At 37.1% G+C, this 13049-nt stretch overlaps 2 protein-coding genes across 2 annotated transcripts in view; one reads left to right on the top strand and one right to left on the bottom strand.

Annotated features, from left to right (window-relative positions):
* The window catches only part of LOC126457464 (kinesin-like protein KIF19), a 610440-nt gene that overhangs the window by 254175 nt on the left and 343216 nt on the right, over positions 1 to 13049 (bottom strand). The gene's annotated exons all lie outside the window — the stretch shown is intronic.
* LOC126457465 (hemolymph lipopolysaccharide-binding protein-like) overlaps positions 1 to 13049 on the top strand; it is a 43080-nt gene that overhangs the window by 25833 nt on the left and 4198 nt on the right. The window contains exon 4 of the mRNA XM_050093756.1: positions 5834 to 6088. Within this exon, the coding sequence (XP_049949713.1) occupies positions 5834 to 6088 (255 nt within the window). The remainder of the gene's footprint in view (positions 1 to 5833; positions 6089 to 13049) is intronic.

Here is a 13049-nt window from a genome sequence, read left to right as displayed (position 1 = left end):
CATTGCTTTATCATGAACTCACATGAACTTCTTATGCAACAGACATCATTGAACATGTAGTGTGAATCGACTTCTTGCGTCACTTCTACTTCTCACCAGACATACAAAAGTCCTTGCCTCTCCATCATGATACAGGATACCACATCTCTTGGCTGTTCACCCTGACAACGCCATTCCTCCACTACACAATGCACAGTGCTTCTGGGTGGCAGGACAGTGAGGTCACTTATGCTGACAGACTCAGACTATGTGTCCTAACAACAGAAGAAATTCTGTCAGTACATCAGTGTTACAATAACTGCTGTGATGCTTCTGACACACTCTGCACCAAGAATGCATCTCTCATCTACATCTACATCTACATCTACATGGACACTCTGCAAATCACACTTAAGTGTCTAGCAGAGGGTTCATCAAACCACCTTTGCAATAATTCTTTGTTATTCCCATCTCAAACAGAATACAGAAAAAATGAACACTTATATCTTTCCTTGCAAGATTTGATTTCTCTTATTTTATTATCATGATAATTTCTCTCTATGTGAGTTGGCATCAGCAAAATATTTTCACATTCTGAGGAGAAAGCTGCTGATTGAAATTTCATGAGAAGATTCCACTGCAATTAAAAACATCTTTGTTTTCATGGTCTCCACCTGAAATCCTGTATTATGTCAGTGACACTCTCTCCCTTATTTCTCAATAATACAAAATGTGCTGCTCTTCTTTGAATTTTCTTCATGCACTCCAGTAATCCTATCTGGTCAGAATTCCACACCATGCAACAGTATTCCAGAAGAGAATGGACAAGCACAGAGTAGGCAGTCTTGTTGGTAGAGCTGTTACATCTTTGAAGTATTCTGCCAATAAAATCAGCCTCTGGTTCACCTTCTTCACAGCATTTTCTGTCTGTTCTTTCCAATTTAAGTTGTTCATAACTGTAATTCCTAAATATTTAGTTGAATTCATGGTCTTTAGATTTGACTGACTTATCATGTAACCAAGGTTTAATGAATTCCTTTTAGCACTCATGTGCATGATCTCACACTTTGCAATATTTAGTGACCCTAAATAATGCCAATTCTTGCACCACACAAATATCTTTTCCAAATCATTTTGTAATTTATTTTTTTATTTTATTTTATTTTATTTTATTTTATTTTATTTTATTTTTTTTTTGTCTTCTTATGACTTTACTAGATGATAAATGACAGCATCATCTGCAAACAATCTAAGATAGCTGCTCATATTGTCTCCTAAATCATTTAAATAGATAAGCAACAGCAGAAGGCCTATAACACTACCTTAGGGAATGGCAGAAACCACTTCTATTTTCCTCCAACAGGAAATCATGAATCCTGTCACATAACTGAGATGACATTCGATAACCATGCAATTTGATTACAAGCCACTTGTGAAGTAACATGTAAAATGCCTTCTGGAAATCTAGAAACATGGAATACATTTGAAATGCCTTGTCAATAGCATTCAATACTTTGTGTGAGTAAAGAGCAAGTTGTGCTTCACGAGAATGATGTTTTTCTAAATTCAAGTTGAGTACATTTAGTCATTTATTTATTTATTTGTTTTGATCCACTGAATCATACATTGCACAGAAATGCACATCATGATATAGGACAGCTCATGTGATACATATTAGGCATTTATAAGAAGAGGTACATGTCTATGAATCTATAAAATGATTACATATTTATGTCACATGTGTAATGTACTTAGGTCTTATATTTATTCTGTACCAGAATTTAGGATTTATACCAATAAAACTTACATTCAGTTATGTTACATAAGGTCAATAGTTTGGGATCCATTATCTGATGTTTTTGTTGAGCAGTTCCTTATAGCAGGTTGTTTTCGAGGAATTCCTGTATGCTGTAGAGGCAGTGTTTAATTAGGAGTGACTGTAGTTTGACTTTAAAATTCTTCACTTGTGTAATGTTCTTCAGTGCTATTGGGAGATGATTGTAGAGTTTTATTCCCATATATTTGACATCTTTACTGTATAGTTTTGTTGAATGGGGAATTACTGGAAGAGAGTTCTTTGACCTTGTATCATGTTGGTGCCAGTTTGAGTTTATATCTAAGTTGCTAATATTTTTCTTGGTGAAAAATGTATGTACTGACATGAGGGGGGTAATATGTTAAGATTCTGGAGCAGTGGTTTCCAAGATTCTTTCTGCTGTTTGAATAATATTATTCTAACTACTTTTTTTGAGTTTAAACAGCCTCACTGCTTCTGCACTGTGGCCCCAAAAGATAATTCCGTAGCTTAATATAGAGTGGAAAAGAGCATAGTACATTGATGTGAGGGTGTTGGTATTAACAACATTCCTTATTTGTCTAATTGTGAAACATGCTTTACTCAATTTGGTGCAGGTTATATCAATTTGACTTTTCCATGTAAGTGTGTCAGTAATGGTAACCCCCAAAAATTTGGTTTCCTTTACTTAGTTGATTTTATCATCACTCAGTGATATATTTGGTACTGGTGGGTATTTATTTTGGGCTGTGTGGAAAATAATACCAGCTGTCTTTTTTATATTTAGGAGTAGTCTGTTTGAATTAAGCCATGAGTTTAGTTGTGCTGTGCTCCTGTTTATTGAATGTTGAAGATGTTTGTTTGAGTCAGATATCATTATTGTGGTATCATCAGCAAAGAGGAAGGTTCTGTTATCATCTAAATGTAAGGGGAGGTCATTTACATAAAGTAAGAATAATAACAGACCATTCTGTTTGAGGTAATCCATAATTTTTTAACACAATATATGTTGCAAAAACCTGTTACATATTGACATTAATGATATGGGCCTGTAATTCACTGGATTACTCCTACTATCTTTTTGAATATTGGTGTAACCTGTGCAACTTTCCAGTCTTTGGGTACAGATCTCTTGTCAAGTGAATGGTTGTATATCAGTGTTAAGTATGGAGCTATTGTATGAGTATACTCCGGAAGGAACCTAATTGGTATACAATCTGGACCAGAAGAGTTGCTTTTGTTAAGTGATTAATAAAATTAAGTGATTACTGAGAAAAAGGCTTAGGGTTCCTGACGGAGCCTAACAACAGGAGGGTGCAAACTCGAAGACCTGGCTTTGTATACCCGTTCCTGTCGTAAAGTTAGTAATGATGGAAAAATACATATATGGATTAAAGAACTTGGTGTACTTGCTGAGAATGTAACTGTAACTGGTGATGTAACTCTGTACTATAATTATTAATAAAGTGATTTGTAGCGTCAGCCATTAAGCGGGTAAGGGTACATCTCGAACCGGGGGCTCAAGGATGCAACAGTTTGAAAAAAATTATAAAGCATAGTGCCGCACAGCAACGTCCCATGTCTGGATTACAAGTAAACTAATAGTGGGTGGGAGGAACCAAATGGCCTGTGTGGTAATGGAAGTTCAACTCTTGAGTGCAGTTAGTTCCCTAAATTAGGCAGAGTTTCTGTTCTTAGGACCAGATACATTAATTCCAGAAATTATCTATCTTTTATCCTTGCTCATGTTCAATTTTGGCCTCGTTTATTTTAGAGAGAAACAAAACTCAGACATTTTAAGAGAATCTTAAATTTTTCGTCTCTACTTCCTACTCTGAAAAGCTCTTCCCTTTGATCTTCCTGTAGCTGCACTCTAAACCCCTTTGAGACATTGTTTATGATTTTGTGATGCATTCATATATTCTATTATCTGTGGCTGACCAGTCAGTATATTTTACTGTTAATATTTGACTTTTATTGTCACAAAACCTATGTTACATTTAAATCTCTATGGGTTATTGGGTTAAAAAACAAACTGTCAGTGGCTGTCACCCAATGTTTCAACCCACACTGGGATTTTACTGTGGAAAATAATCCAAAGCTTGACATCAATAACACCAGGTGTCATCAGTCGAAACACTCTGACAAAAAATCATCATTAAAGTGTGTACAAATAAGGAAAATTGAAAATAAACAATCAAATTCATTTGTATTGTATACATTCCAGTAGACAATTATTACATTACCATTTGTTCCAAATAAGTTACCACTAAGCAGACTGCAAAAGTCATTAGGAAACTTGAAATCGGTGATTTCTTTGGATATATTTTTTGCTGAATATCAAAATTTTGTGCTTACTACCCTTTAGCTACATTTGTAATTGGTCAATGGCCTGATACTTATTTCCTGGTATAGTTGACCATTCAGCAGCACTATTCATGAAGATAAATATAGTACCTCCAATCCATTACATGAATTTCAGTTGTTTAACAATGTTTGAGAATGTGGCTTTTAATAGTACACTGACAAATTTTTAAGAACCTAATTTATTACTAGCCTCTCAGGTTACCTTTCATAAATTGGTAGCTTAGCTGGCACAAGGGTTAAGCAAAGGACTCACATATGTGTAGCAGAGGTCATGCTTATGCCCATCTATAAAAATTAAGTTTTTCTGTGGTTTCCTAAATCAGTTAAAGCAATTTATTCCTTTGATACTAACACAATCAACTTCCTTCCCTTTCCTTGTCAAATCTAAGCTTGCACTCTGTCTCCAGTGATTATCATCAACAGGCCATTAAATCTTTCTTCTTTTTTCTTTGATACAGGCTTCTTAACAGAGAAAGCCATTTGGGAATCAACTCCTGATAAAGATAAATAAAGAAAATTTATCTACCTTGCATATCATGTGACCGTGTCAAGGCACTTGATCGTATAAACATAAAATTTTAACAACTGAACTAATAGATTAAGGCAATAATGATGTCATTTTACCACAGATGAGTTATTATCCTCATAGAGAATAATAAAATGTAATTGAGTATGGGAGATTGAAAGTGTGTAGTCTCACAAGGTTTGTTTGTCCATGATCTACATAAATGATTTTATAATGACACTGAAGGACGATTTAGAAACTATAATATTTGCTGATGGTACCAGAAAACCAAATAAGAGTCCATATTCAACCACAACAGCCACAGCCCATATATACATTAAATTTATGTTTTTCTCTTCCTCTAGGATTCCATATTTTGCATCAGGTATCACACAAGAAACTGGGAATCTCTGAACATTCCAAAGACAATTATAAACATATGTCTGATTATATACATCCAAGGATTAGAAAATAAATATTTAATGCACTCATGAAGAAACAGTTATTTTTTTAATTTGCTATTCCAGTGACAGTTTTACTATGTTAAGTTCAACTTGCGTAAGTGTAAGTAGTATGAACCTCTGTAGTAATAGTTCATTATTTTCAAGTTTCATTTTTAGCTAATATTTATCTTTTGTTTATGTGTTCCTTAACTCATTTCACATGCCTCAGGGTCCTCCATCATGACTGGATCTGCTGAACATGGTAAATTAATGAATTAATACATGAATGATTGAATCACTTTAATGTTGAGTCAGAGAAATGATAGAATTAATTCATAAGCATTGTGAATGGAAATATTGTCTTAAAAATATTGTGCAGAGGCCTAAGAACTGTAATGGCTGTGTGTTTTTAGAGATAAGCAATTTCTGTGTTTCGTGTCATCAAATTTTGTGCCACCTATCTTCCTTACTATCTCATGTTGGGTAACCCCAAAAACAACAACAACAAAGGCTTTGTTTCACTGGCTTCTCAAGAATAACACAACATCCATTTTGAACTTACATTCATGGTTTGGACAAAATTTACTATCCCATAAACCTACACAGAAATGAGTTTCATTGCACAACAAGAAGTCACAAAATCACAGCATGCAATAAGATTAGACAAGGTGAAACATAAAATAAAACCATCTTAATGAAATAAGAATTGAAATAAGTAAATTTACACTATTTCTCTTTTAACAGTTCCACCACCAAAACCTGGTCCTGGTTACGAATATTTTGCTGGTGTTGGTTATTACAAAATTCACACCACTCTGAAGACCTGGAGTGATGCAAGAAAGACTTGTGCTGATGAAGGAGGACATCTGCTTATTTTGAATTCAGATGCTGAAGCAAGTGTTGCCAAACAGTTGTTTTCACGCCACAAACAAATTTCAGGATGGGCATTTATTGGTTTCCATGACAAAACCACGGAAGGAACATACATCACAGTAAATGGTAATTTGGTGTTTTTAGATACACATTTTCTATGTGTCGGTGTGTATTATATAGCCAATAGCAGAATATGCAAGGGAATGAGAGGTGGTTGTAAGATGATACTTTGTGGCAACCTGCCTGAGGAACATACCGCAATGTACCAGATGATAAAGAATGACCTATGGACAGTTGACATCTCAAACTGTATCCCTGCCAGAGACATAGCAGCAATTTTTCTTGAAAGACTGTATAAATAAATAATGATAAAAAGGCAAAAATATTTAACAGAGCAACAGAGTTGACTTGGACTCACATCTTGACAACATTTCACCACAAAATATACTTTCTAAAGTTCTCTTGTTGATCTTATGTTACTAATGTAATAGTATTGTTTAAAAAGGTGCAAATTATATCTCTCCACAGCTTATAAAGAACAGATGTACTTATTGCAATGAGTAAAACCTTATTAGCAAAAGGACAGATTGTTACTCGCAATAAAAATGACACATTGCCTTGCAGATAAGCGTAACAAAAAAGACTGTTATACATTTAGCTTTTGGCCAATGCCTTCTTCAGAAAAAGAACACACATTTACATAAGCAAGCACACCTCATGCACACATTACCACCAACACTGACAGCTAAGACCAGTCTTAACACTAAATCTTTAACAGATTGTTGTGCCTATCTGCAACTCAACATGTCATCTTTATGGTGAATAACAATCTATCCTTTGCCTAATATTGTTGATATTTCAACATAGAGTTTCCACTGTTTGATTAAACTCTTATTATTACATTGGTAATATGTTGTAACATCTAAACCAAAACAAGTTACAGTTAGAATATCTTGCTATTAACTGCTGTTAATTACTATAGCAATAGACAAATGGAACTTGAAAGATTTCATCTGCTAAAAGTGTCCAGGAAGTCTTGCATTATGCAGCTGTACTTATGTTTCCTGCTCTTTTCTTTACCCACCTCTCCCAATTTTCATATTGCTTTCTCCTTTACTAAAGCAACATCTCACTGAAATCAAGTTGGACAGAAATGAATAATACTGATTTTGTTTCAGATGCTTTAATCTTTCATTACTGGTTTGGCTACTTGCTATTCTTGTTTATTATAAATGAGAATGTGTTCACACCACACCTAGAACCAACATTAATACCCATTTTTGGCAAAATCTGCACTTATTTTTTGCAAAATTTGCATCTATTTTTGTCAAAATTTGCATTAATTTTTTTGTAAGTGATTAGACAAATGAATTTAAAAGGATGTCACACTACACAAGTGAAGACAAACAAGGCCTTAGTTCTTTGAAATTGACTATCAAAAAAATGTGCTGATTGAGATACCTTTTTACTGGCATGTTTGCTTTTGCAAAAACTGCAAGACCTTTTTCACCCCAAATGGCCTTTGCTTCATTTGACAGTGTGAAAACTTTCAAAAATGTCTGTTCTGTTAGAAAGCAGCAGCATTTTCCAACTGTTGAACTGAATTTATCACTGATTTAAGGTGTTTCTGGCCATTACTTGTCATTTCCTACCCAATTTGTTGATTAAAAAATGTGCAGACTATTAATTTTGACCTTTCATGAGCATTCATAGCCATGCAACCCATACTTCACAATGATGCAGATGGAACTGAAAAGGCACTTACCATAGATGTAGAACTGAACATACAGTAACTATATTTTAAAATTATGGGGGAATTTCGGTGCAGTTGAAAATTGTTACAGATTTTGTTTTACAGGCTGTAGTGTCAGATGTGCATGAGTCTAAACAAACTGGAATTTTGGCTGCCGGGGGGAAGAGGAGCAGTGCAGGGAAGCAAACCCCACCACTTTTCACAGGGAAACAGACTAAAACAGAACTGACACATTGTCACAGGGATTATGGAACTCTTCTGGTGTTGTAAGGGTCATAATTGAAATCCATGATAAGCTAGGATTAGTTGCTTCAATTATTTCATAAAAAGAAAAGGCGAGCAACCAATGACACAAGGCATTCATAGACGGCTTCCACACAAGTTCTTGTTGAGGTTAGCAGAGTATTGTTGATGACATAGTTCAAGCCCAACCTCTAGTGGTATTCATTGCAACCATGGTTGAAAACTGAAAACATCCACCACATAACTTGCCACTTGAATAGTTTCTGCATTATACCATCTTTTGAGCTTTAGCTAACACCCATATGTGTTTCTTTGTAGTAAAATGCTAGGTCCCACAGCTGAGTACTACTACATTGCACTACACGGTGTATATCTTAAATAAATCATTCAACCATCCATAATCAGCATGGCACTAATCATTAAGCATATTGTTATATCATTGCATTTTTACACTATTTAATTTTGCAGCAGATACTTACGCACATTATCTTCCCAGACTGGGCTTCGCCAGGTGTACAATACTACTAGTTCAAAACTGGGTACATTTTCAATATTTATATGCAGAAAATAGTGCTCTTTCAAACTATCTCTGATAAAATAGTTCATCTGGATCCAATTTGATATGAAGTAGTGTTTATTAAACATTTTCACATTTTGAGGCAGAATTCACATCTGTTTCGTATTTATCACAAAATATGAATTTTTCCTGTCCATAGACATAGAAGAGATGGTACTGGTCAAAAAAAGGATAAAAAGGTCCTGGAAACAAATACTTTTTGAAATATGGGTTGTTCTGTCTCATGATAAGCATCTGTCTGTTAACAGCTCAGGAAGTGCTCAATGTGGTTACCATTCATTCTTATACATCGTTCAGCCCTCCATCTCAGAGATACATGAACTGATTTGAAAACATCTGGCCGCTCTCAGATTTAGTGACATGCATGAGACAATTGCTGCAGTATGTGTGCACATCATAGATGGATGTGGAACATACCAATGCCCTTAAATATACCTATGGTCAGAAGCCCAATAAATGGAGTGTCTGCACTAATGGACTTCTGCATAAAAAACAGTCAGTGATTAAAGGTTTGTGTCATTCATTGAAAGTGAGCATAAACCACAACAAGTATTTTTCTGCAACAGTAACATTCTTCAATAACAGAGGCAACATAAACAGCACTTGTTAATTTGTCCAGTAAAGTATACAAACTTATGAGTCATCAAATACAATTCCTGCCCACATATTGATACTGTAGCAGCCCTTCACTGCACATTGGTTTTAGCTGTCCAGCCCCATTCCACACACATATAGTTGCCTATGGTCATCTGCTAATGCAGTGAGGTTTTGTCTTCATACACATATGTCTGCTTTCACCTAAAGTAGTCAGTTCTTCCACATTACCAGATACTGTCCACTATGGTCACTGGCTAGTGGAACCAAGACAATAACCACTCATCTAGATAGAATTTGTCAGCCTAACCTTGTTCTCAGTTCTCTTCTTCTCTTCGAGGTGACAATATCGGAGTTTGGCTCCATGCACATACCATGATGAACATACCATACGGACTACGTATCTCAGACAGTGCAGTACATGGTACCAAGTTCACTCTTAGACATTTGGTGCAAAAGTACTGAGACTCACTCACACCATATCTGCAACACAGCACAGTACATAAAGCAGTGCATCACAGCAGAAGACATTCATTCCCATGGGCAAGTGCACGTGCCCTCATGGGTACTAGCCAAGATTCTAGCTATCAACCATCATGGCTCATGTGAAGACTGTATCATTTCATTGGATCCTGTCCTGGGCATTTCCCCATGAGAGACAGTCTTGTGGCAGCAAATTTGTGTTGGTGCTGGTGAATATTGAGTGACTAGTTACTATGCATGTGCAGCACCTCCACCATCATTTGTACAGTCTGTATTTCAAGTTTCTGTGAGAGATGTTATTTTTCTCCATGTCTCATGCTATTAATATTTGTTGACAGCTCAAACTGCAGAGTTAGTGACTTTATTCTGTGCCTCCACACTCATGTTGAATCATATATGCAGTGCATTCATTTTCTGGGCAAATCACTATTGAGGATGCTGGTCTTAGTGAGCATTGTGGTGCCGCTCTTTTTTTTAGTATTCATCATATCAGCAAGTGACATTTATACCGTGCCTCATCGTTTTAGGAAATGATAAAGATTATCAATTTTTGAAATTATTTCAGTGCTACTTGTAGTACTTTAGTTAATTCAGTAAGCCAATTTGCTTTTGCCTTAAATTTCTCATGAATATTATTCATTGTGTCAGTGCCTAAGATACCCATCCCCACATGCCCAGTTTCAGCTAATTTTATGTAGATTATTTAGTTAAGATAGGTAAGGACCAACATATGTACAGTACTAAAGGACTCTGATGCTTTGCTTCCATGCTCACTCGAAGATTTGCATCTCCTTACACTTGGTTATTGTGGTAATTTATTATCTCACTCCATATGAATCCCACTCACCCATAAATAAAATCCAAACTGTAAATTGCAGATCTTCAGCACTCTGTTTTAGAATTCATTTGCAGAAAGTTAATCTAGCACAGTGGGCTTGTGCATGAGAGGTTGCACATGCTGTTAGTGATATGGATAAAGTAATCACTCATACAGAGTTGATCATGTGAGAGTATGTTTTATGCCTTCAACAGCTCCAGTTCATCACACACTTTCAGGATTGTCTTCTAATTGTTGCAACACTTTATTTCTCCACATCTGTCATGCAAACTGGGTGAGGTGTATTACAGTCTCTAGTCCTTGTTGCAAACAATCAGATGTCTGCAAGGCATTGGAATATCCTGAATGAAATTTTCACTCTGTAGCAGAGTGTGCACTGGTAAGAAACTTCCTTGCAGATTAAAACTGTGTGTCGGACCGAGACTTGAATTCAGGCCATTTGCCTTTTGTGGACAAGTGCTCTACCAATTCAGCTACCCAAGCATGACTCACACCCCATCCTCACAGCTCTCACAGGAGAGCTTCTGTCAAGTGAGTCATGCTTGGGTAATCAGTTGGTAGAATTGTCCATGAAAGGCAAAGGTCCAGAGTTCAAGTCCTGGTTTTAATCTGCCAGGAAGTTTCATGTCATCTCACACTCCACTGCAAAATGAAAATTTCATTCTGGAAACATCCCCCAGGCTGTGGCAAAGCCATGTCTCCACAACATCCTTTCTTCCAGAAGTGCTAGTTCTGAAAGTTTGGAAGGTAGGAGATGAGGTACTGGCCAAATTAATGCTGTGTGGATGGGGCTTGAGTTGTGCTTGCATAGCTCAGTTGGTAGAGCACTGCCCACTAAAAGTAAAGGTGATGAGTTTGAGTCTTGGTCCATCACACAGTTTTAATCTGCCAGAAAGTTTCATTGGAATATCCTACCAAACATATATATACTTTTTTCCAGTTGGAATGCATTATTAAGAATGTTGTTTGACATGTGTGGCACATACCTGTTGATTAATGCCTTTGACTGAGACGTGGTAAAATACCATGTCTGCCATTTCCCACAAGGAATAATAGGACTCCACTTCACTGTTTACATTCCACAGAATCACCAGCCATGATCTGATGCCAGCACAACTTCAAAACAATATGTACCAAATACTGATATAGCAGATGGTCGTATGTACACACATCAAAAAAAAGTTTTGCATCGTCTTGGTTCCAAGAGTTCCGAAACCTGTACAGAAAATTGAAATAGAGATTAACATAAATATCATTTCCACCCTTTTTATTGCTCATGGAAACCACACATTGCATGTTGTACCACCATACAGCAAGAACTTCAGAGGGGGTGGTACAGGTTGCTGTACACATCAGTACCTGTAATACCTAGTAGTCCAGATTACCCCACTCCTCTATGGCGATTCGGTGTAGATCCCTCAAAGTGGGTGGTGGGTCACACTGTCCATAAACAGCCCTTTTCAATCTGAAGGAAGTCATTCACAAGACGTGCACAATGGGGATGCAAGTTGTCATCCAGGAAGACGAATGCCTCGCAAATATGCTGCCAATATAGTTGCATTATTGGTAGGAGGATGGCATTCATGTATGGTACAGCCATTATGGTGCCTTTCATGGCCACATAATGCCACCCCAAAACAGCAGAGAACCTCCACCTTGCTGCACTCACTGGACAGTGTGTCTAAGGTGGACAGTGTGTCTAAGGTATTCAGGCTGACTAGGTTGACTCCAAACATGTCTCCGACGATTATCTGGTTGAAGGCATATGCGACACTCATCAGTGAAGAGAATGTGATGCCAATCCTGAGCAGTCTATTTGGCATGTTGTTGGGCCCATCTGTACCATGCTGCACATTGTCATGGTGGCAAAGATGGATCTTGCCATGGACGTCAGAGGTGCAGATGCGCATCGTGCAGCCTATTGCGCACAGTTTGAGTCATAACACGACATCCTGTGGCTGCACATAAAGCATTATTTAGCGTGGTGGCTTTGCTGTCAGGGTTCCTCCAAGCTATAATCAGTAGGTAGCAGTCATTCACTACAGTAGTAGCCCTTAGGTGGCCCGAGCAAGGCATGTCATCAACAGTTCTTGTGTCTCTGTATCTCCTCCATGTCCGAACAACATCACTTTGGTTCACTCCGAGACATATGGACACTTACCTTGTTGAGAGCTCTTCCTGGCACAAAGTAACAATGTGGATGGGTTTGAACTGTGGTATGGACCGTCTAGGCATGGTTGAACTACAGACAACATGAGCTGCGTACCTCCTTCCTGGTGGAATGATGGAACTGGTCAGCTGTCGGACCCCCTCCATCTAATAGGTGCTGGTCATGCAAGGTTGTTTACATCTTTTGGTGGGTTTAGTAACATCTCTGAACAGTAAAAGGAACTGTGTCTGTGATACAATATCCACAGTCAATGTCTATCTTCAGGAGTTCTGGGAACCAGGTGATGCAAAACTTGTTTTGATGTGTGTAGTACAACTGACAACATCAAGTCAGAGAAACAAGTTCACAGACAAGCATAATTAATAAGAAATGAGTACTAAGCATAATCAGAAAACATACTACACCACTGAGGATTGATTATTTTCAACA

Source organism: Schistocerca serialis, chromosome 2 (genome assembly GCF_023864345.2).
Source record: "Schistocerca serialis cubense isolate TAMUIC-IGC-003099 chromosome 2, iqSchSeri2.2, whole genome shotgun sequence".
Lineage (NCBI taxonomy): Eukaryota > Metazoa > Arthropoda > Insecta > Orthoptera > Acrididae > Schistocerca > Schistocerca serialis.
Note: the sequence above shows the minus strand (reverse complement) of the source record. Positions and strands in the feature narration are given on the sequence as shown.